Source organism: Ornithodoros turicata, chromosome 4 (assembly GCF_037126465.1).
Source record: "Ornithodoros turicata isolate Travis chromosome 4, ASM3712646v1, whole genome shotgun sequence".
Taxonomy (NCBI): domain Eukaryota; kingdom Metazoa; phylum Arthropoda; class Arachnida; order Ixodida; family Argasidae; genus Ornithodoros; species Ornithodoros turicata.
Window position 1 is genome coordinate 10,639,704 of NC_088204.1, and position 24,141 is coordinate 10,663,844.

Here is a 24,141-nt window from a genome sequence, read left to right on the forward strand (position 1 = left end):
GGCACGGTAATTTAAAGGGCGGTGCCAGAAGAAAAAGAAGAACAGTCCATGTTCGAAACATCGGCGGCTCTCGTCTGAGGCAATTCCCCTTCATACCTCCTAACCGGTGCGCTGGATTTCTATCCGCTTTGTTTATGCATGCTTTGGATTGGAATTGGATTGGATTGGATTGAGGTTTACTGCGCATGAGCAATTTATGCATGCTTTGTTTTTACATTTATTCCGCATAGTTTGGAACGAAGAGTCCGAACCATTACAGACCTCTTGCAGGTGCCATCACCATCTATACAAATAATAATAAATAAATACATCAAAACACTGGCAAATTATCAGCGGCTGACGGATTGCCGGTGGTACTTGAAAAAACGAAACAAACAAACAAAAGAAACAAACCGTTGGTCTCAGGTCCACATTAGTAAGCTTTAGTGCATCGCACGCAATCGCCTTTGCGTTTACGTAAAGGATAGGTGGTTCTGCGCTCTGCGCGAAGCTCTCTATGTTTTGCGCGCGCGCAGCACCACCAACGCTATCCCTTACGTACGCAAAGGCGATGGCGTACGATGCACAAAAAACTCACTACTGTACTTCTGGAAACGGATTAGTATCGTCACGTCATGTGACCTCGATCATCTTATCAGTGTTTTCAGACAGAACAGATGCCGACCCGCCTTATCCACTTTAGCCTTTTCCTTCCAGCAACCCAAGTGGGCGTCTTAACATCGTTCTCAACGCCTGCATTTTGAATCAATATTTTCTTTTAATCGATCATTTCGATTCATTCTTTCAAGCCGAAACATAGTGGCAAGAAAGCGCGCACAGATAGGTGTTCACAAATTTCTAAGAGAATCTATCCCCAGCACACGATGGACGTCCGTCATCATAGCATAATATTGCACGGCCAAATTCAAAGACGCGAGGCTTGCAACACACGTACAAATCCTTTCCCTGCGCGCACGCGAAACGAGAGAGAGAGAGAGAGAGAGAGAGAGACAGCGGAATAAAGGGCATTCTTAAGGATGAATTACAATAATAATAATAATAATGATATTCCCGAAAGGAGTCGCAAAAATAATGGAGACTGGAGAATAATAGAAAATGTAGCTGTAGAACGTAGCCTCCTCTCCGTTGGCGGCATTCATTTTTGCAGCGCTTGATTTATGTTCGGTGCGGATTCTGTTTCTCGCATTGAACATTATCGCTGGTCTCCAGGAGGGAAGAAGAGCTCCTGAAGATTATTACAGCATTCCTTTTTCTTAAAAAAAAAAAAAAAACATTCATCGTTTGAGAAATGTGCACGTATAAGTGTGCGTATACAGTGTCAGGTTGCTTCACTGCAAGATGGGCTGCCGCTTGCACGAGCAATTTTTCTTTTTCTTTTTTACGTTGTGAGATTCGTTAAATAATTTGGTGCGTATAGTGCTGGTTAAATTCGAAAGCCACTGTACCCCGCGGCGGTAGGGTTGCCGAAAAAGACAGTTTTGATTCGATTTGTAGAGTTGGTACTTTCCATTGGGGTCGTCTGCCGTCGCATTCGTGTTAATATACTAATCGGTGATATTTCGCCAATTTGCCAGCAGTTAGCAGATGCCGAAAAGTTGAAGCAGTGAAATGTCCCTCCATAAATTTTCCGATTTTTTTTTTTTTTGCTGTGTTGTGCAAGAAGTGCTCGTTAAATAAGCTCTTGCAAAGGAAAGACGGGAGCAGCTGACCAGTATACCGCGCGCGCACGCGTGTGGTACAGACCCTCCACCCCTTCAAAGCATGTAAGTGAATGAGGGAAGTCGACGTCACCTCCTGACGTTCGCGGTTCCATGAGGAGGGCCTCAGGTGACTCGTATGTAGCCGGCGCGACCGATCTGCCGTAGCAGTAGCGGACGAATTTTCGTGGCAGAGCACTTACAGCACTTCCGGGCTGCTCCCCGCAGCAGTCTGCTGACGTCACGCGGGGCGATCTGGCCGGCCACGCCTGCATTCTCCGGGAGTTTGTGTAAATTTGATCGCGCTGTGACGAGACACTGAACATTGAAATATTACGCATAGTGCCTCTTGTTTGGCTGTTTGATCGATGAAACAAGATTCCACCAACGTTGACACTGCCTTGCTCTGCCTACGCAATAAAGCCACACGACTGAGAATGTTTTTTTCATTTTCTGTCCTCTCAAATATCGTTAAAGTTGTCCCCTTCCGTAGAGAAGGAATTAATACAAAAGGTCGTCCCTCCCGCAAGAAAAAAAGAGAGAGAGGAAGGGTTAAAAACTTTGACAGTCAGAATTCCATCAACTTAAGTTCTTATTCTAAACTTCGTTGACGTCTCCCAGCGAAGTACCTGTACGCACACTACGGTTGCCTCAAGAGAGAGAGAGAGAGAGAGAGAAGACGAACAAAAGATCTTCGCCACTCAGCGAACAATAGCGTCTTCAAATTGAATGGCAGATCTTCAAACAAGATCCTTTTGAAGGAACTTTTTCCCAAAGAGCACCGCTTGTGCGCGGTTTTGCTTACTACTCTTTTTTTCTTCTCTCATTCGCTTCTTTTGTGTTCTCAACGGCAAAACTAGAATTCGGCTGAATGAACGCCAACGAAAATGCGGGCATTCCATTGTTTTCCAACTTTTTCGTTGTTGTTCTTATTTTTCTACAGAGTTCTCCACGCGTAATTATTAGATTACGATACTCAAGGAAATGAAAGAAAACGTATTAGATAGCGCAAGAAAAGAAAGTAAAAAGAAAGCGAGAGATAAAATTGCAAGGGAAGAAATCTGTTCGAAGGCAAACACGGACGGTTTTAATTTTGAGCAGGATTTAATGAGAAGACCCTCGCGTTCGGACTCATTGTGTGTGTATTTCGGAACTAATTAATGAAAGGTTCCAATTGCGATTCGCAACTTGGCGAACCTTTCGGATAAAATTTTCTCTGGTGTTCTTCGATGTAAATTGCTGCGATTGAGGGTTAAACCACGCGATAAAAGATTTGCATTTGCAGATTTGCTGGGCTGTACGCCAAGCAGTTTGGGCGAGACAGGCACAACATTTAAAGCGACAGACTAAGCAAAAAAAAAAAAAATAAATAAAACACACACAAAAAAACGCATAAAACATAATCCTCTCTGAGAGATTCGGAACGGGGAATATGAATTGCCGTGTAGGATTGCAAATCGCACGCTGCCACAGACCGACAAAACTTCATAGTTTCCGAGCCTCCGAGAGCAGGTCTGCTTCCACATACTAAAAAGAAGAAAAGGGAGTATGTGGTGGTGTATGTGGTGCATAATGGTGGTGGTGGCGGTGGAGTAATTTTAGTTGTCCTGGCCAACGTCCCTTAGTAGCTTACGGCCACCTTTTGCTTGCAAGAAGGAGAAGACGAAGTTTTTCATTGCGACAACGATCAGTCCCTTACGCGAAATTGAGGGACTATTTGCGGTGCTTCGGAGTAAATTTTGGGATCAAGGCACTAAAACGGAAAGTAACTGCAGACTAAAATCTGTAGATCATTTATTTATTTCCTCTTGCAGTCCACGGCATTTTCCTGCCGGTTCTTCATCAGACGATCCGAAAAGCGACGTTGGCAAGACTTACGCAAGTTCCTGCGAACCGTGGTTCGATAAGAAACTCCTCTAATGATCTTTGCAGAGAAAACTCCAAGTTGCTGTCAGACGACCAAGTCGAACGACGTCGACGAAGCTAAGCTAGCAGGAATGAGACGGTTGCGCCGCTGCACGAATCGCTTCGTTACCGACGTACAGCTCCGTTGGAATTGAGCGTTCTGGGCCGACTTCACGGGTAACGAGAATCAAGCGGTAAAGCTGCCGGACTGTTACATCTCGTCGAAAAGAAAGAGTGCGGAAGAAGACAAGCTGGGAAAGAAAGGAAAGGGGATATGTTCTGACTTCCAGCGTCCAACTTCGGAAGACGCCGTGACAGATACGAGCTCAGGTAAGTATACCCCGCTAAAGTCAGCGGTGTTCCGTATAGTAACAAACGACAATGTTGAGAATTTCAAGTACGCAACTCTATCAACGTCATTTTTTTCCCCACACCGCGTGTGAGGTTGTGTCGTCTGCTATCATCGTGTGTCCTTTAACGGGGGGAGTTAGCAGACGACTTTTGGTTAAGAAAGTCGTTTTGCCTTACTGTTAGTGTGCGGAAAGTGACGACGGTGCAGGAAAGCGCGATAACGTATCTGCGGTACGTTAGTACGTGTCATCAGTTGATGAGGTGCCTCTTTTTGCTACTCCCCATTGGCCTCTATCCATCATGAGAGTTCTGCGGTATAGCCAGCACGCCTTGCACGGGACGTCTCGCTTCGATAAGGGTGGTGTTGCCCGTATGGGCTTCAAAAACCTTCGCTGCTCCTATTACGCGATTGGGTATGCAGGACTTCCTTTGCCGGCCGGTTCTAGGAAATTCTAGAAGCCGCGAACATGAAACCGTACGCGTCAGTTTGAGGGTGGTAAAACCGTCACGGAGATACCCGCTGTATTCTCTTTTGAGCAGCTTTCAGTCCTTGCCGAGCATGGAAATGAGCCATTGAAGAAAAGAGGTCCTTCTTCACGTGACTTCCCATACTACAGCAACGAACAGCAGCCCATTGCTTACGATTGTTGACGTGACACCAGGTGCTTGATTTACATATATATTGCCGAGTATTTTTTTTTAATTTCGTGTTAGCGCGCGCCGCGAAGTAACTGCGGCTATTAGCGGCGTACAGACAGATGGCGAGAGGACAGCAGGAAGGAGTGGGGACAGGGGGGAGGGGGTTAGTATGCGTCCTGGGTCGACTTCAGGGGAACTGTGCCGACATTCGTCTGGAAAGTCTTCGGAAAACTCAGAGAAAACCTCAGTGAGCACAGTCGGTGGTAGGATTCGAACCAACCACCTCCCAGTCTTCAGCACGAACTCGGCTACCACCAACGAGCAAGACGCCTTAACCCGCTCCGGCCATGCCGCTGTTATACAGTAAAACTCCTTTACAACGAAACTCAGGGGACAGCAAAAAAATTTGCTGTAGTGGTATTTTCGTTAAAAAGGTGTTCGCTATAAAGGAGTTTGACGAATTGTGGATTGCTATTGTATCGCAAGTTACGCGAGGGAGCTTGAGTGGCCATAACGATAGCTTAAACCGCTATGCATTTCCCTTGCTCGTGCGTTCTCTGCTAGCTGCTGCCACGAGGAAGAGGAAATACGTGTTACGCTCTAACTCTACATTCAATTCATTTCAGTCCAGTTCTTCGAACAAGTGACCAATGCGTACGACGCTCACCTTTGTTCTACTGCTGCTACGGGACGTCAGCTGGACGGCGGCGAAGAGAAAGTACAATTATAAGATGGCTCCTGTCGTAAACAGAGCCGATTATGTGCGGGCCTCACGCTTTCGGCAGATACGAACCATCGATTATGTATGTGACATAGAATGGTCGTACCTCACTCTGGACTGTCACTGCTCGGATGGGGTAAGCTTCATGTTCATGTTGTGCTTCACGTGCCGCTTACGGGCACAGCAGCAGGACGTAGGAGAAAGTGCGGCACTGTCTGATGCCGGTACCGCATAGTGCGAGAGAGGGGGATCCGCTCCCCAGGACCACCCTTCGGTACTCTCCCGTTAGGGCCACGGACTAGCTCCTCATACACGTTCTTTTTGTTTTTCTTTCTCTCTGTTGTACCTCATTGTCAGTCTTGGGTATTAACTAAGTTACTTTTAACTTGTAACTGTAACTAGTTACTTTTGGGGTTAACTAGTTACAGTAACTACTTACATTTCCAGAAAAGTAGCTTTTAACTGTAACTAGTTACTATTTCTGTGAATGTAACTGCAAAATGTAACTAGTTACTCGTATAAATGTTCTATCTTTTTTACGTACGTATTTTTCCCTGTGGGAGAGCCACATATTGACTTATACAGCTTCTGGTTAAGTGCAATAATACTTTTATCGCACTTAAGTAAATGTAAACAAATGTATGTTTTTAACGATTGTACTATCACCCTCTCATGGTCATTTTTATAAAAAGTAACTGTAATGTAACTAAGTTACTTTCTCAGTCACTGTAACTGACCAAGAAAGTAACTATAACTGCAACTCAGTTACTTTCTAGAAGTAACTTACCCAAGACTGCTCATTGCCTATTACGTAGCAAGCGCTAAGTTGACGCTCACAATATACCCCTTAGCTTCCAGCTCTTTGTAAACCCCTTTGATATAAACAAGCATTCGGCACTAACCACCTTGTCTACCCTCCGGCTTGTCTAACCCTACCCTTGTCTAACCCTAAAAAGTGACCAAAGGGCGAAAGTTGTTCACTTTAATCCGGGGGTCAGTCGTTGCATTGTTCTCTTGACGGCACAAGTGTGGGGATCCGGGATATTCCGGATCCCGAAAAGCCCCGGTGTTTTCCACGTCCCGAAATCCCGGGAGTTTCTCGAAAAAGTCCGGGTATTTCGGGACTTGAAAGGGAATACAGCAAACCTACTGTTGGTGGTGGGTGGTGGTGGTGGTCGCGACGCGGAACTGCGGAACAATTAGTAGTTTAATTTGTCTTTCCTCTCAAGCAACCTAATGGCGTGCACATATTTCATTTGTCGTTTCATGCGTCGTATAGGGGCGTGCACGTGAACAACAGTCTGAACGAAAAGAAAATTCTCGGGGATTGGAGACGTCGGTTTAGTTTCTACTATGTCGGACAGACGAAGTGTGTAGCGACCTAGTTAGCCGATTCCGTCCAGCACCTTTGGAACAAAGATAGACTGGACGTTAAGCTGTGGAGACGTGGCGAATGGCTGAACGACGTCGCCCACTCGCTTGGCAAATAAACCATATGGAGTTTCAAAAGGTACTTGTTGCTCAACACTAAGCAGCAGGGCGCATTCCCTTCTTGTTGCTTGACAGGTTTTGATGCTTCAGTTATCCAGTTTTCGAAGGTGAAGCTCGGTTACAACTTTGGTGCTGGATTGAAATAAATCGGTTGGTGGTATGTGAAGAGCCTGCGAATAACATTATAAAATTAAGCTCGTTATTTGAGAACGTACAAAAGTCAGTTTTTCGGTACAAAGCGTCCGATAAAAAAAAAGAGAGAGATGAAGAAGAAAGTAAGAATGGAAACCAATGGTTTTTGAGGAATGTTTTGACTGACATGTAGTGAGAGAGCGCGCAGGAGAGACACACAAAACGCACGCAGGAATAATCAGTTGCTAACCAAGACTGTGTATGGGCACTCTCTCTGTTGTTTATCTCAATCCCGGAACCCCGTCACGGATCCCGGGATTTGTCGGTAAAGATCCCGAAATACTGGGACTGCAAGAACGGCCCGGGATAGCAAACGCTACTAAATACCTTCACACACACACTGTACTTTCACGTACCTTCGTTACATGAGAAAATTTGTTTCTAAGAGTGCGGCTGCGATCTTTCCCAGCTCCTTCCAGAGCGTTGTGACGTCAGCTCAGTCGAGCACTTTCATTGGCTAGCGAGAATCGCCTGTCACGGCACGAGAGCAAGGCGACCCGTGGATTGCTCTGTGTCGGAAGGTCGGACGATTGCTCTCCGGTTCCGAACATAACAGCAAACAGAAAGAAAGTAAAAAGAAGCGCGTGCCTCACTATTGGGCGTATGACGTGACGTCACACACTGGCAGTCGAGAGAAAGGGCTTTTCTGACCCGCGAGATTGAAAGCTTTCTTTCGCACCAGGACTGCGCCCTGCACTCGTATTTTTTCGTGCGAATACGTGTCGAAGGGGTTACAGTTGACGGTATTTCGAACAGCCTCTGTTCGAAATACCGGTGGCCGCCAACGTGAGGCATTAGAGAGTTTTAGCAAACCGTTGATAACGTGGTTTGCGTCGCACCGTATCAACCGGAACCAATCAGTAGATAAGATTCTGAGTCACATGCGACTGCGATTGGTTCCGATACACACCATAAACCTTACGAACGATTTGCTAAAACCCACTATTGGCTTTCGTCGGCTCTGATAAACATTCATTTTCGCAGCATTGCAAGAGGATGGTATACCGATCTAATCCACGACTTGAGTGCGTCAGTCAACGTGGGTACGGCGATATCCGCGCTAGGAAAGACTCAATCCATTGCCGCTTCACAATTTATGAAACTTCGCTGCAACCCTTTGATTTGCTGTACACCTTCGGCGACATTATGGGTCTACCTAAAACACCAGACTACAAGATCGTTCCTTTCGAATCGTTGCTCGGAAATCGTTGGAAGGACAATGATGTTGGCTTGGAATATCGCTACTACATTGCCAGTACAACGTAGGTATACACGAGGGTGTTCCACCAATTTATTGCTCGGACTGAAGTGTCACTGCGGACTAAATCTCGAGGCTCAATCTAGAATGCTACCGAATGTATGTGGTTGCAATCTGCGCGTCTAATCGCTGTACTCTTCCAAAATAGCGTTTCTCGGTGATACGCGGAAGTATCATAAATTTAGTTGCTAGTTGTTAGAAGTATGACGTCATGGGTACCCTAGCGTCTGGCAACATTGCTCCTCGGTGGTCGATTATATCCGTCTCCTCACCCCAGCTGCTGACAGTCTCCCAAAGTCGGGCAGTATAAGCGGTGACGCGCGCTGTGGATAGAAGACGCACGGCAGAACCCCCTTCTGACATCACCAACTCTTGGAGAATCCGAAACTATGAGGCCGTGCCAGGTTCTCTCGAAAATTCGTGGGACGTAAATTCGTAATGTCCACTGACGGCGTTTTTCATTTCGCGTATACGGTGTCTTTGAGCGACGCTGCTTTATAATGTCCGATAATATAAAGTATTTTGTGTGCGTAGTGGCACTTTAAAATAACATCAATAAAAGCTTAGCAGATAACAGATAATCTGGTTTCGTAGGTTTTTCGTGCCAGGCACATACTACGCGCTATTTGCGCTGCGCAACAGGTCCTCTTACACCACGGATATCGCCCTCGGACTGAAGTATCTCAACGTCAGAAGCTACGTTGTGACCAACGCAAGGACACCGTGCGAGCCCCGCCTTCGAGTGAAAGGTCTTGGACGCTGCGGCCTTCCAGAAGTACTGGAAGATGGCCGCCTGAGGCTAGAGCTTAAAGTCTCGCCGAGGTCGACAAAACGTGCGACCAGGTATTACAAATCTATACCCCAACAACACCGAATGTCCTCTGTATGTACGAATAATGCACTAACGGGTTCGTACGTCCACTGGATATCCGAGAGATATACATCGGACGTACGAATGTTGAGGTAGTTACTTCGGCTGCGACCTAAGCCGCGCATTTTACACGAGAGTCGTCACCACGGAATATTCCATAGGAAGAAAAGAAAAACTGCTTACGGGGTGGAAGTTCTGACGCGTCTTATGCTGAGCATTCGCACGGTGCCAGAATATCGGGAGTGGCGTACTGCGCACTTTGCAGACGACACCATCGGCCCTGTCGTCTGCAGCGTATTATCTTCGCCCTGGTTAGAAGAGCACGAAAGGACATAACGCTGTCGGGGAACGTCACTCGTCTGGATACACTGTCCCTGTCGTCTGGAAGGGAACACCTTGTGGCTGTGCCGCAGAATATGTATTCCCCACGGCTAGCAGTGCACGAAAAGACATGACGTTGAACGCTCAGCAGAAAGCTATGACGTTTTGCGCAACTTGCTATGACGTTTTGCGTATTCTGGGGAATGTCTCGCCAGCGAGATTCTTCCCGACTTGCTCCTTCTTTACCGTTCTCTCCTCATATTTTTATATCTGCTGGAACGCAGGTTCTGACTTCCTTCTCGAGGTTGCAATGGCTTACAATGACAACGTCGTCCGTAGTTCTTTGTACCGGAGAATATCCTGCCAAGGACGACCCTATAGGCGCTGGTGTGGGCGGTTGCTATTACGGGAAATGTAATATCACCTACGACTTCGACGTAGATCGGCACTGCGTCCACGACAAGGAACCTGTCAAGGTGTGTGGAACTCTTATAGGGTAGTCAGTGGGCAGACCTGTAAGAATTACTTTCCAGAAGTGAGTTACAATTAAAACTACGATTACAGTTACTCTGACAAAAGTAACTGAGCTACACCGAGTTACGTTCATTTCAATATGAAATTTTGATGCCCAACTTTGTCCTTCTTCCTTGCTGAGGAACGCAGTACAGATATGGGACATACTACTTGAGAAATACAAATGAAACGACTAGTGGAGTACGATGATTAGCTGCCTGAGGACACGGGCTGCAAAAGCTTCAGATAAATTTGGTGAATATTATATATATATATATATATATATTATATATATATATATAGAGAGAGAGAGAATATATATATATATATAGAGAGAGAGAGAGCTGAAATGAAAAATGAAACAGACTACGAAGATATGGGAAGTAAGACAAAATGGGGATAATTTATTTACATTTAAAATAACTGAAATGCTAAAGGGTTGTCTACATTACGGTAGAGGCTCCGCCTTCGTCAAGATAATATATATTTAATGGTGAAAATTCAGATAAGTGCCACTGTACAACGGTCGAAAATATCACTAAGTGTCGATGCGGTTTTTTTCTTGCAATATTTTTCGCTGAAGGTCCCGATGCGTAAAACAGAGGTCCCGTAAACGTGCGAAGTAAAAGTTAAGATGTTTATCTAATTAGAGTGTATGCAAATGAGCCGCTCACTACTCAGTTCATGGCCGATGACCAAGGCTCTCTACCAAAAAGAAATTTCTTCGATAGCGCCACCTGTTCACGAATTATTCAGCCGGGGGATTTTCGTGAAACACCCTGTATATACTGCCGTAGACGCAACGAAATGGCTTACAGAAACCAAATAAAAGTCTCCATTGTGTCACGTCCTGAGGTCTTTTCTCTTTATTTTCTTCCATGGATATTGCAGATGATCATTCGTCAAATGTGGCGCAGAAAGTCATCAACCGTAGAAGTTGTCTACGTGGGATATGTTCGCACAACATCGGAGCATCTGCTGGTTCGCATCGCGGGCTTGCCTCTGACTCCCCTCTCCGACGCGAAACGCTCGTGCTAGATGGATCAGCGTCTGTAAATCCACAGTGGCCAGAGGAAGACCTGAGTTACAGCTGGTCCTGCTGGCAGTGCCCTCTAGGGAATCCGCTGGCGATTGCGTTCGGCACTGTTGACCACGCGAAGTCAATTGTGAGGGTCACTGATAAACTCAACTATACAGATGTTGCAGAGGTACTCGAGTTTCGGCTACAGGTTAGTATATTTTCGGAACACGTCCCACGGTATCCCTTATTCAGTTGAGAGGCTTTAGAGCCATAAGGCAGCAGCACGCCATCTGAGGAAAGCGATTCAGAAATGCAGAAGGATGTACGGTAAAATGGCGTAGATACAGGATGCTGGTGGACGAACTCCATAATGAAGGTGCCTGAACAATGGGCACAAGAGAGTGTTGTGTTTTCTTTGTCTTCTGCACATTGCTCGGGCGCCTTCATTATGGTACACAAGCATGAAACTGGACACCTCTAGCACATTGTAAAGAAAGATCGAGCGACAGCAATACAGATTGCTCTCAGTGAAAGTATTACTCCACAGTTCGCTAATGAGTGACAGAAATATTTAGCACAGCGCTTTCCTTCTCACATGGCGAGAACAATCGGAGTAATTCCAACTAAAGTGTCACACAGGCATATATTTAGGACTTCATGCCGACTATTTCAGCATCACTCACGAAATCCCCTTATACTAAACACACTGTGTACTTTGCATATTCGTGTGCAAAACACATTTGAAGTGTACTGTGTGACGTCTGTGAAGTCGTCGAGAGTTTTGAGAGAGAGCGCGAAGAGCGACAAAGCCGTCATTTTTTTTTATCTCGATGACATTTGCAACGTGACCGATGGCTCCATTTTTATGCAAAGTTACTCTGGCCATAAAATCTGATATTTAACATCCCTCGGAAAACTGCAGATAACACACATCCATCGCATAACATCCGCCGCATACGTTAGATAACATCCGTTAGGTAACATCGCCGCATCCGTTCCAGTCGGTTTCGAAACTATAGTGTCATTTTATCCTCGAGGACCGCGGTATGCAAAACCCAACACGAAACGGTGCGTAGAATACGTGACAAGAACAGACGCCGGTGTTAAGAGTATGAAGGGATTCCCTCTCTGTAAAAACGAGGAAACGTCACTCCCTAAGAACCAATGAGGGCACGACCTTGAGAAAACGAATGCGCGCCTCATAGAATTATGGGGGCGTCTGGACAGCGCTTTCCCCTCTGCTAGCGCCACCCTCTCACCCCTCCGCTTAGGACTGATCACGCCGCCGAAGCGTCTGCAGCTGCGGAGGCAGCACGGATCTTTAAATTAATGTATTTTATATCTAAGCATCTCTGAGACGAAAAAATATAGCCAAGTACATTGTCGGTTTCATATAGATGGGCTTCAGGAAGCGACGCTCCTCTAAGAAAAACAGGAATAATTGGGTAGCAATTATAGCTTCTAGTCGCCCTCTATTACGATTACTCCCTATATTTTAGTCCCGCACTGATGAAATTTACGGTTCTGCTCGGTAAATATAGCCTACGGCAAATAGTCCCTAAACTCTGCATAATCTTACGCATGGTCGTGTCAATATCTAGTCACTAGATGACTAAAATACTTTCCCTTAAGGGAAACTTTAGAATGATTTTCCTTTTTTCCCTCGTTAGGTGGAAATTATCAAATTTGAAGGGACATTTTTGTTTTATTTCTTGTTAAATGAAAACTTTCCAAAATTCGCACCACCCCTTAGCATGTAGAAAGGCACTGCTGGTTTCCAACGTTCCCACATCAGCTGTCATAACCGTAACCTTGCGCTTTCCGTTCAGAACACCACAAAACCCATGACCCACGAGGTTTTACCTTTACAAGGTCTCCAAGCGCCACGGGTGGCGTCGCGACGGGTTCGATAAAGGTGCGCATACCCGGAAAAGATGACCGTGACCTCCTCATCATGTGCCCGTGCTGTGAATACACTAAAGTCACCGGAGAACACATCCAACTCGAAGTCAGACCCAGCGAACGGAGCAGTGGGGCACCCGCTATCCTGAGATCACGTGGAGGATCCTGACAGCTACGGGAGCGCGAGCCGACATCGAAATCTACGCCATGGAAAACGGCGCCATCATAGAGGTTGCCGACGCGGACACTGTAGCCGGCGGAGACTACGATTTCGTGGCAGATGGCAACGGGACTACGGCCAGCAGGTGAAAAAGCTTTCTGGATTGTTTCTTGGGCGACACATGCTTCGACCAGTACAGGGGCCATGGAGGCCGAATTAACGTGGGAGTAATCGCTGTGAGGTACCAGAAGGCAGCGGGCGCCTTTATGATTTCTGCTGTCTCGTTAGTACTAATGGTTAAATTTACTTCCACTGTTATGCATGATGAGGTTCAACAATGCGGCCAGACATCGGCTTATGGGAAGCACGACCTTTCTCGGGAAAGCGTCCTTACGTAGTTTAAATACAAGGCTGCTCGCCTTTCACGTCCTGCGGCGCTTCGAGGAAATCGTCTTGTCGCGGTCGAAAACAAACCCACGTGCGTGGAAGTCAATCGGTGAACTGCTGCGGGAAAATTCCCGCTTTCCCAACTCTCCATGGCTCGCTCCAACTAGGCGTCACGTATCCCGCGTCAATCGACTGCGTGAAGCGCCATCTGTGTGTGCGCGAAGAATGTTCCTCTGCGCCTCTCGAACGGGCGTCGCGCTCACGCGCACAAGCAACTAAGTGCCAACTGTAATCTACCGCACATGTATAAAACTCGTCGTATAATAATCATAACAATATTTTATTATTAATATTATATGAAGGTGTTAGCACAAGTTCCGCAACAATCATTAATTCTTTTTTTTTTTCTAGAGAGTGCGGATTGTGAATACGATGAGCTGTTCGCACGGAACAATCTTCCAGCACAAGACAATGTCCCTCCAACTCGAGGTATCTGCGTCGCCGACAACAACAGGGGGATTGCGGTGATCACACACTTTCACATAGACTGCTCAGGATTTGTCGACTACGAGGACGCGGACCTCACCTTCGAGTTCTACTACTGCGACCTTAAGCCGGATGAGGTCCGTCGGCATACTTTCAGGACGTTACACCAATCCTGCATCCTTCTCAAGTCAAAGGTATCATCGTTGGGCATTGTGCCAAACGCGTTTAAATACCGATGCTTTATGGGGCCGTAACTATAATGGCGGTAATTTTCTATGAACCCTCTATAGTAACGCTAATAACTGAGTGACTTTTTACTTGTTTCTTTATTAACGGTCTATCGAATGCCTCGTGAAATCGTTAATTGTTTGCACTGCTATTGTGGTGGCCCACCACAACAGCAAAATACAACAGCAAACAAAGTACAAAAGCAAAACCGCAGGTACGCTGAAGTTGTGTACTCACCGTGGGTACACAATTTCAGCGTACCGCAAGCACATGACAAACCGATCACGTGGTGTCACGTGACCCTATAAAGCTATCGCTTTAAAAGTGCATTACATCGTGTCTACGGCGTGGTCACGTGTCCTGTACCATCTTAGTTATTCGCCCTCTACACTGTATGTGCAAGAGAAACACGTCTGGATGCCGGCTAACTGCAGAAGCCTGTAGTGCAAACACTTGTTGCTACAAATGTTTACCAGTACAGTGCATCTAGAAAGGAGGGAGGATCATTTCTAATGTGCGAACGTTATGTGTGGTCAACCTCGTATTGAAGCTTCGTTGAGCGATTTATTATTATTATTTTTGTAGGCTGAGCGCCAGTACATAGTAAGACAAAAGCTAATCGGAGCTTCAGTACAGTAATATTGGTTGCTGCTACCAGACAGCTGAGCTCAGCGTCGAACTGTCATTGGCTGTCCTTCGGCTCCAAGAAACTCGTTGTTGCTAGACTGCATTTCGCTGCGTCTGCGACCCTCGTACCCATATTAGCAGACGCAGCACTAGGCACGAGACACAGCTGCAGCTACTGGGTGCTCTCCGCTCACCATTACGTTCGCACGAACCAACACACACACACAACAACAACAAACCAGACGACAGCGAACCGGAGAAAGACATCCAAAGCAAAGAACATAACAGAAACAAAGAAGGCAAGCCATCTGTTCTAAACGTTTGCTTCGTCGAGGATCTCCTCTTATTACGCAATGAGCCTGATGGGGAAGAAACTGGCGGGGATATTTCTCGGCGCGTACAAAAGAAACACACGAGGCTATTGTGTAAGCTTGTTTGAACGACGGTGGACATGGGTTCGCAGTACTGCGCCGTTAACACCTGGTACCGTAACATCATGCTAAGCTAAGAAGGCGGTAGTTAGGGAACAACGTTTATAAGTTTCACTATAAAGGCACTCGGGGCAGCACAGCTAATGGTCCGTAATTGGGTACGGGATACGAAAGGTACGAGAGAAAAAAGAGTGTTTGACGCTCAGGAGCATTAAGGACTGCGAGGAATGTTGCACGATGCAGGGTACTTAAGCTGCCTTCCTTATGAAGATAGATGTATCAAAAGGCCACGAAGTGACGTATGTGCACTCGACGTCTTCCTCAGCTAGAGGATAACTTAGACAGTCGGTGTATTCAGCACTCACTCCGTAGAATGTAAACGACGAATCTGAAAGATGAGAGAGAGACACTCAATGATACCGATGCGTTGCTCTTCATTTTTAACTACCTTTCAAACCAAGCTAATGAGAGTTTCATTGGAGCGAACAGCTGCATGGTGGATGCAGCTTCAAAACGGAGGTGTTTCAAGAACGTACATTATGGCTTGTGGTCACTTCGTTTCCGTATAAAGAAAGCGTTGACGTCGTCTCTCTCGCTCTGTGTCTCCCTGTGACGAAAGATAGATGTATAGTACCAACGCCACCTATACGAGGCCTGCTTATTGCCTCCTCTCCCTCTTTCGCTACGTGGACATATAAAGTCAGATTTCGTTCTGCTACAGCGACGCGCCGTGCTGCGAATTCGAGAACTCGCAAATGATTGCAGCTATAACTTGGAACCTGTAGACAAAAAGTGCAACACCGTTCCAGAAAATCAATCTTGAGAAAGATGGACCGTTTTGCGTTTATTTGAAAGTTGTCCCATTTAGCACGCGGGGACGTTCAGCCTCTACTCGCACACGACGGTGGTTCGTCTCCATGGCTACGACAGCTGAAAGCACGTTCGTGATTGGCTGGGGCCGTTGAAAACACGATCCCGATTGGCTGACTCTTAGTTGTTACGTCACGTCGACGAGTGAGCAGGCTTTCTCTATCTAGGCGGTGTTGGTAGTACAGATCCCGACAAGAGTTTACGGAACACCACAGCGGCGTATTTCTTGTTCGGGCGACACCCTAGCAACGAACGGGAGTGGACAAACTTATTGAGAGGTGCACATGGAGTACCCTGTCACATGTTTGTAAGCTCCTGTTTATACACCTATGACTATACAGGGTGTTCAAAATTAAGCTTTCACTAGCACTTTATAAATAGGCGAACAAAAGAAAATTGGCTGCTGCTTTTCTGTTCGTTGAGTAAGAAACAGGTGCTACATAATTAGGAGCACCTGTTTCTTACACAAGTAGCATAAAGTTATCATCCGGTTTTCGCTGTGTTTGCGTAGCGCTCGTGAAAGCTTAATTCTGAACACCCTGTATATATACCACTTCGGTGCTCCGTAGACTTTTGTCGGGACCTGTACATTGGTCGCGGTCTCAATATCGAATCTCCTATAGGTGCTGTACTATTCACCGATGACCAGCAGTATTTATTTTGGGATCTTGAAAAGATGAGATTCCTTACCGTCTCAAACTCTACACTCTAAGAAAAAAAAAAGAAAGAAAAAAAGGTAGACCTGTGTTGCAATCACGTTCCTACTCAAGTAAATTTTACCTTTTGGGCATAACTGCAGAGTAGAAACTGTCGTTCTACCAGCTTCGGTAGGAACCTATTTTCTTAAAGCAAACCTGAGGGAGAGGAGAAAGGGAGAGGAGCAAGGGAAAGGGACGCCGGCGCTTATACCCGCGGAGAGAGAAGGGGCGCGTGGAGTGGCCCGAAATTGGTAGTAGTACTGTCCAGTGAATCGGGGAGTAATTATAGCTTCTGGTTCCCTATGCTTGGAATTACTCTGCATTTTAGTCTCCTAGTCATGCGATTTTACTCAAATACTCCCTTTAAATGTACGGAAATCTTTCACGAAAGGAACTTTGCCTCTGGCGATGCACCTAATCCCTAAAAGGGAGCAAACTGGTAACAACTGCTCCATAATGGAACCGTTCATCACATTTTAGTCCCCCTTGCTCTGAAATTTACTCCTCAGCCACCGACAATAGGCTCTAAACTTCGCGTACCCTTCCATGCATTTTGACCGGAAAGTGACTAGCGCTGTCAGTAGTCAGTAACGTGACATTGTACATAGTATGCAGCAAAAGGACAGGGACAGGACCTTCAATTGTGAGTCTGCAGTCATCGTGTTGTCTTCCTCTATGTGTGTCCTTGTCCTCTTGCTGCATACCATCTACAAAGAGACTAGCGGTTTGCAACAATGCATCGAGTCCCCGCAAAAGAACTAAAGTTACGCCTTCTTCCCCCCAATAATACGTGCCCAGCCCAGCGTGTATATCTTCATATGACCGAGCCGAAACTGTTCCGTCCATAGAACGCGCAAATTGCGTCCGTAGGCAAGCTTGATAGAAGACGGTATATTGCTCCCGGCACGTCCGAGCGCGAAGATCGACGACCAGCACGCATTCGCAAAGCGCCTTTTCTTAATGCCACCTATTTTAATTCCGGTTCCGTTTCCGCCTAGCACACGGTGACTAAGAGAAATGTAGTGCACGATTCCGCGTGGCGGACGTCTATATTGGAAGCATTTAAACCGCGGCTCGCCGGCCGGAGAAAATTGGCCCAACAGCTGTTGCTCGCGTTTCTGCGTAATTGTGAACGAAGCTGGAACTGCGTGGAAACGCATTTTGAGAGTCGTAAGTCAGAGTAGACGTTTTGGTTAGGAGGCGCTTCGGAGTTATTCGCCTGAGAAGATTGCAAAGTAGTTTTAGCAGAGTCGATGTTCCGGTGTTTATTTATTTATTTATTTTTGTCTAGAAATTCAGGGGATGCGAAACTTTCACTGAGCTTCGTTGAGACGCGTGGAAAGAGAAAAAGAAACGAGAAAGGCGGAGGAAATAATTTTTAAGTCCTCGTGATAATGATACACCAACTTGGCCCCAGCCTGGAGTATACGGACGACACCTCAGAATGTGAGCAAAAACTCGTTGCTATTAATATGGGCCCTGGGCCGACATTCGCCAGGAAAGTCATCGGAAAACCCAGGGAAAACCTCAGGCAGCACGGCCGGTGGTGGGATTCTAACCCACCACCTCCCAGTGTTCAGCACGACCTTGGTTACCACCAACGACCGGGACGTCTTAACCCGCTCCGCTGAGTCCACTTGCATACTAGCAGCTGAAAGTGGACAAGCTCTGTGGCGTGTCCACTTCTATATCTGGAGGATAGTCATACTTTGCCATCACAGGGTGTCTACCAAATTGTAGCCTTCGAGTTCCTTACCTTTTCCAGGTTTTCACGAACTATTTGAAGCGAATTCCTAGACTAAAAAGAAAAGGGAACGTGCTGCTCTTTCCTTAAATAGATCCTTTAGTGAATAACTGAATAATGCAAATATTTTATGAATTCAAACAAAGAGAATACATGCTTCATCTTTCTGATAAAGAAAACGAATTATTTTTGCCTTCTTTGCCTTGTAGCTTGTCGTATTGGTATTGACGATTTGTGAATTCCGGCAACATTGCTGCGGTGTGACCGCTCAACCGCACTGATTGGCACTCGCGATTTGCTGCGTATCGTCGTGGCACTTGCCTGCGATTTTCCCTGACTTCAGCTGGCTTTTTACAACTTCCCTGACGATCACTCGACTCTTCCAGTCGCATGAAAATTCCTGACAATTCTCCGTTTCCAGGTTTTCGCAAGTTGGTAGACACCCTGCATGATTATGGTAACCGTGAAATGTAAGCGGCCTAGACTTTCTTGAAGGTACCATGATTTTCGGAGCCTCTGCGTCGCATGAAGCGATGTTGATGTTGAAGCGACGAACATCAAAGAGGAATAAGTGCAGCGGGCAAGAGTGAAAGACTTGGCTTTCCACTGAACCGCATTTGCAATTCATCACTTTTGTCGGTGGTCGCCGGAGCGCATTACAAAATGTCCAGATTCTGACAGCTTTTGTTCAAAACTTTGACAGTCGTACACGATGACGGGAAGTACTGAAAGACTTGTTCGGAAGGCACTCGAGATGCCGAATAGAAATACGCGGAAAGAACTGGAGATGTTCACTTACGCTTAAAGAGAGACCAGTCGACTGAAGAAAGAACCAGCCGAGGAAGGACATGCTCATTGAGGGTTCAAACGGCAATTCGGCACCTTCGCCGTCCGAAGTTTACGAGAGCTCTGGAAAGAAAGCATAAATTATGTAAAACGACTATCGTCGTGGCGAAAATTAAATGCAGTGGTTCTATCTGCCCAAGATCACACTGGTCACTCATCGGGGTTACGTACTATACGCTTTTATATTTGTACAGTAATAATTTTTTAGAGAGACACTATCAAGAACAGCACACTCATGTTTAGTCATGGAAGTTAGGTTTAGGAAGTTTAGGAAGCTACTGTGTCCGATTTGCTTTCCTATAAAACCATGTTCGTTCATACCCGTTAGTCACAGGCGCGTCCTGCCCTACGTTCCTCCATTCGACAAAACATTCGAATCGCGCTATGCGCTCTGGGATATTTCTAGTCCAGATAGGCTGGTCAGTGCAGTTAGTACCTTCACACAGAGGTGCTTGCTTCATTACGCGCAAGGCAAGAACCATCGGTTGCAACACGGGCTCCGATCGTCTAGCAGCACTGCCCTCCACTAATAACATGTGGCGTCCCGTGAACGACGACGACGACGCGCCTCGACCATGCGACAGGAAGACCATCGTCTTCTGTTCATACCATGACCATGTTCATGAGATATTCAACTGATATTTCAGGTAAACGGTTCAGCATTCGAGGGCGTGCTACCGCAAGGCCGCCCGGAGCGTAACTACGAGGCTCTCATAGTGCTGTTCTGCATCGACTCCACGGGCCAGTTCACTTTCACTACCGTCGACATGGTGGTGGAGAGCGGGAGCTGCTCTGGCATCACCCTCAAGAACGTCAAGCAATACCAGTACGATGCTTCCCTGTCGCTGGGCAAGAACGGCAGCGAGGCGACCGTCAGTGAGGTCCTGTCCTACATTCAGAGTTCCTCTATCATGATCAAGTCTAAGTTCTACAAAGACTGCGACAAGCAAATGAGAGGACAGGTAATAAAGCGCACCTTGTAGAGCCTGGTTCCTGGTTTAGGATCGTGCATTGGCCCATTGTCCCGGACGTCCCTGTCCTCGTACTGAATTGTCCGTGCACCGACAAGTCCGCACCGAAATGTCCTAGCCCCTTCCAGTTAGAATAATTCGCTGATTTGAATGTCCTGAGTTCCACCTGCTCAGCTTCCTTCTTTCATTGTTGTAGGCGACAACGATGTTGTGGTCATTCGTCTGTCGCATGAAGTCGCTCGCTAGACTCAAAATGTGAACACTGCTGATATGCACTAAATTCTGAAAGAACCGGCAAAGTTTCGGTTTCGGACAAATGACGTCATCATGCGCACTTGCGTTCGTCTCCTAGCAACGGCGCACACGATTTCTTGGTCTGTTTTTCGCCATGCGACCGAAGGCGGCCTTGAATTGTACAATGTTGTGCGAAGCGTGTGTTTACGTCATACTTCTCAATCTTGGGATTAATTTCAAGGCAATGGCGTAAATTAAGTAGGATTCTTAGGACGCGAGATTATGTCCAACGTGGCATGTTATGCGTCACGATCACGAAAGTCGAATATAAATCGAATAAATATACTCGGAGAGCAACTAAAACTATATTCGTTTTGAATCACATTTAACTTTTAGACAGGTAGAAAAAAAAAAAAAAGAGAGAAAAAAGGCGATCGTAGATTTGTTATGGTACACGGTCTCAGGCGGGGTCAGTCCTTCGTCACGTGATCATCGCACTGCAGATTATGCATCTGTCCGAAGGCTTCTACCATAATAAATCTACAATCATCTTCAGTGTCAGTGTGTGTTTTTCAACTATGGTCTTGACTTTATGTCTTTGTGCCTTCTATGTCCCTTCTATGTCTTTGTGCTTTCGTCCAGGTACTGAAAAACCAAACGGAAGTTCGCGAAGACTTCGTGGAGTACCTTAAAACGGTGCCGGTTACGAGCGCAGGAGACCTGCACGAAGCTACCAAGGTCCTCGACGCCATCTTGCCAACCAGCTTTGAGAACACGACCCTAAAGTTCATAGAGGACACCGTAGAACTATTAGACAAATACACGGGCGCTTACGAAAATTTCACCAGTGAGGACGTTCACGGGCGAATAGCCAACCGGACCACCGCAATTGGGGAAGCCATTGCCGTGACCATCACGGCGACTCTCAAGATATCAGCACCTCCTCCGGACGAAGTACCTGACATGGTGCCAGAAAACGTTACCACAACGCCCGAATGTGTTACGGCAGAAACGTTGATCGACAACCTTGGTCGCGTGGCGCAAGCCGTGTCCAGAGTTGTGGACACCGAAGTGGATGACCTGAGCATCATGTACGAAGACTACGAGTTGTGGATACGAGACAGTCAGCGCAGTGGCTTCCTCGGGTCGGTAAATGGAACTAGAGTTCGCCTGGAGCGAAAAACAGAACAGCAGACGTCGATTGTGTTCCCGTCGAGTCCATTCCGTTGCCACACGTCTGGACGGTTCTCTAACACGCAAGCGGTGAAGGTCAACTCGAGCAACACCGCCGCACGTGTCCGTGGCCGTCAGGGAAGTAAGGCACCAATACAGACCGGCATGGAAACGTTCCTGAAGAAGGAAACTCCGCTGGAGTATCAGGATAACACTACTTACGAAACGTCTCTACGCAACGTCTCCGTTCACCAGATCAACAATACAGAGTCAGGTGCTTACCTTCGAGTGCATTTGGTACCCCGGAACGCCACAGACGAGTTCATTTTCGCGGCTGTTGTGAATAGGACGCCAAACAGGGAGGATTTCATCGAGCAAAACAGGTTAGTCCGGAAACCATGATCCCTGCAAGGGGGACTGGCAGAGGTCAGGAGTCAAAACGCCAGGAAGACTACGTGGCAACATCTCTATGGCAACAATTATGTAAACGTCATAACCCTGATTCTTGCAGATACCATGTGGACGCCCTAGTCGGCAACCACTATCGTTGGATTCGTATTGAGGAACAAGGAACGGTGTTTCTTGCAGTCCTTCCAGTGACGGAGCTCGTGGTGTCTGCCTTGAAAGATCCGCACGTCCGTCCAGACAGAACTGCAAATCGGCTACGAGTACAGCTTACATTCCACTCACGTCTGCTTGTACTGGAACACAGGTCACAGGTAAGTCGAATGCTTTTTGTGGTTCTCTAACCGCTCGTATTTACGCGAGCGGCATTCCACGGAGCATTTTCAGTGGAAGATGTGTAAAACGTTATTGCTTTACTGCTGCAACGTGAGAGCTTAACGTCATGTATTTTCGTGCTCCTCTAACCATGAAGAATATCCTGTGTGACCTTTGCTCACGCTGTTTGGCTTGGCTTGGACCTGCGGCTCAGCCACAAAATATTCCGTAGTGAACGACAGGGCCGATGGTGTCGCGCTGCTTCCAATATTCCGGCGTCGTGCCAGCGTTCATCATAAACGCGTTGGAACTTTCACCCGGGAGCAGATGTTTTTTTTTTTTTCTTCCACTAGAATATTCCGCGGAGATGTCGCTGTTGTGAACACACGGCAAGTGTGGTACGAAAAAATATTTGGTCGTCATCGGTTGCGATGACAGGGAAAGACATGTTCTAATAATCTGAAATACGTGCTCATTACCGCAGCCACATTCAGTATAGACGTAACGACTCGGTAACTATACCGATACCACTTTTCTAAGAAGGTTGAAGGAAAAATACCAGCGATATTGCAACTTGTTTCGTCATGCACATTCCGGTCTTGTTCCAGGGAATGGGCCACAGATGGTTGCCGTGTTCTGTCGGACTCCGACCGGCAGTTCGTCCACTGCGAGTGCAACCACACTTCCATCTTCACTGGTGGTCTTTTCATTGCACCTACCCCTATTAACTTCGCAGAGTTCAGTGTCTTAATCCGGGGCATGACGAATAACCTCGTCATGGTATTGTCATCGTTATATGGACAGTGTACATCTTGGTCTTCCTCTGGGCAGCTCGAAGACACTCGTGACGAAGGCGCCTCAGGTATCGAATACCTCAGCGAGAACGGACCGGACGACCAGTACGGATACCTCGTTTCTGTGTACACGTGGTTCAGGGCCGGTTCTGGAACATCGAGCAAAGTACTCCTTCAGGTCATCGGTGAAGAATATGACTCTCGACAGGTCGTCCTCCGAGATGGTGCCCGTAATCCTCTGGCACTGCAGGCAGGAGGAAGCGACTGGTACTTCCTGAGCAGTCCGGACGAACTTGGGACGATCCAGTCTATCATCGTGACGATAGTGCTCAAAGGCGACAGACCAGCGTGGAAGCTGAACACTGTCGTCGTCCGCGACCTCAGAGTAGTCACGCGTACGTCTTCGTTGTAGACGACGTGTTGTGCCCTGACCTCTACACTGGGAGAAAGTCGTACGAGTTCGAACAGCTGACAACACGTTACTCCGGGCTCCTTGGCGCATCTTCAAGGCCAGGCTGATACGCTACTTCCGCGAGGAACATCTCATCTTCAGCATCTTCAGCAGGCTCCAACCGGAACTTCACGCGCAAGCAGCGGGCATCGTCACCTTGCTCCTAGTTCTGTCTGGGATGCTTGGTCAGCCCTCATGTTTTACGGGACCGAGGGAGACGACGACGAAAATTTCGAATGAGTTTTGTCGGCAACATTGTCGAAGTTCCCAGCAAGCGCGAATTCATCATAGCGTTGCAATCCACCGCGATTGTGACCCATTTATGTTTGTTGTCGTGTTCCTCTTCGAACGCTCCAAACAGCCGGCGTTTCGAAGAAACCGGTGATACCTCATATTGACATCTCTGACTCGGTCCGCGACTGGGTTGAAGAGGAAGAAC

The 24,141-nt window shown here is 47.0% G+C and overlaps 3 protein-coding genes across 5 annotated transcripts in view; 2 read left to right on the forward strand and 1 right to left on the reverse strand.

The window, feature by feature from the left end:
- Nucleotides 1-24,141, reverse strand: part of LOC135391009 (uncharacterized) — a 244,285-nt gene that overhangs the window by 20,146 nt on the left and 199,998 nt on the right. For all 3 annotated transcript variants that reach the window (XM_064621065.1, XM_064621064.1, XM_064621063.1), the window contains one exon: nt 19,313-19,422. In XM_064621065.1, coding sequence (XP_064477135.1) covers nt 19,313-19,369 — 57 coding nt within the window. In that variant the 5' untranslated portion in view covers nt 19,370-19,422. The remainder of the gene's footprint in view (nt 1-19,312; nt 19,423-24,141) is intronic.
- Nucleotides 5,207-11,184, forward strand: LOC135391011 (uncharacterized). Its single transcript, XM_064621069.1, has 5 exons — nt 5,207-5,449; nt 7,981-8,258; nt 8,849-9,097; nt 9,731-9,922; nt 10,851-11,184. The coding sequence occupies exons 1-4, from the start codon at nt 5,243-5,245 to the stop codon at nt 9,735-9,737; spliced, it is 741 nt and encodes a 246-aa protein (XP_064477139.1). The 5' UTR covers nt 5,207-5,242; the 3' UTR covers nt 9,738-9,922; nt 10,851-11,184.
- LOC135390548 (uncharacterized) lies at nt 9,767-23,234 on the forward strand. The gene is made up of 7 exons (XM_064620243.1): nt 9,767-9,922; nt 11,024-11,188; nt 13,792-14,109; nt 20,007-20,321; nt 21,207-22,120; nt 22,249-22,456; nt 23,066-23,234. Exons 1-7 carry the CDS (start codon nt 9,767-9,769, stop codon nt 23,183-23,185), a joined length of 2,196 nt encoding a protein of 731 aa, XP_064476313.1. The 3' UTR covers nt 23,186-23,234.

Coding starts and splice junctions, on each gene's coding strand:
- LOC135390548 (XM_064620243.1), top strand. CDS start 9,767: ATGACAACGTCGTCCGTAGTTCTTTGTACCGGAGAATATCCTGCCAAG. Junction 11,189..13,791: donor TACTCGAGTTTCGGCTACAG/GTTAGTATATTT, acceptor TATTATATGAAG/GTGTTAGCACAAGTTCCGCA. Junction 22,457..23,065: donor TACTGGAACACAGGTCACAG/GTAAGTCGAATG, acceptor GTCTTGTTCCAG/GGAATGGGCCACAGATGGTT.
- LOC135391011 (XM_064621069.1), top strand. CDS start 5,243: ATGCGTACGACGCTCACCTTTGTTCTACTGCTGCTACGGGACGTCAGC. Junction 5,450..7,980: donor ACTGTCACTGCTCGGATGGG/GTAAGCTTCATG, acceptor TCATTTTCGCAG/CATTGCAAGAGGATGGTATA. Junction 8,259..8,848: donor TACTACATTGCCAGTACAAC/GTAGGTATACAC, acceptor CTGGTTTCGTAG/GTTTTTCGTGCCAGGCACAT.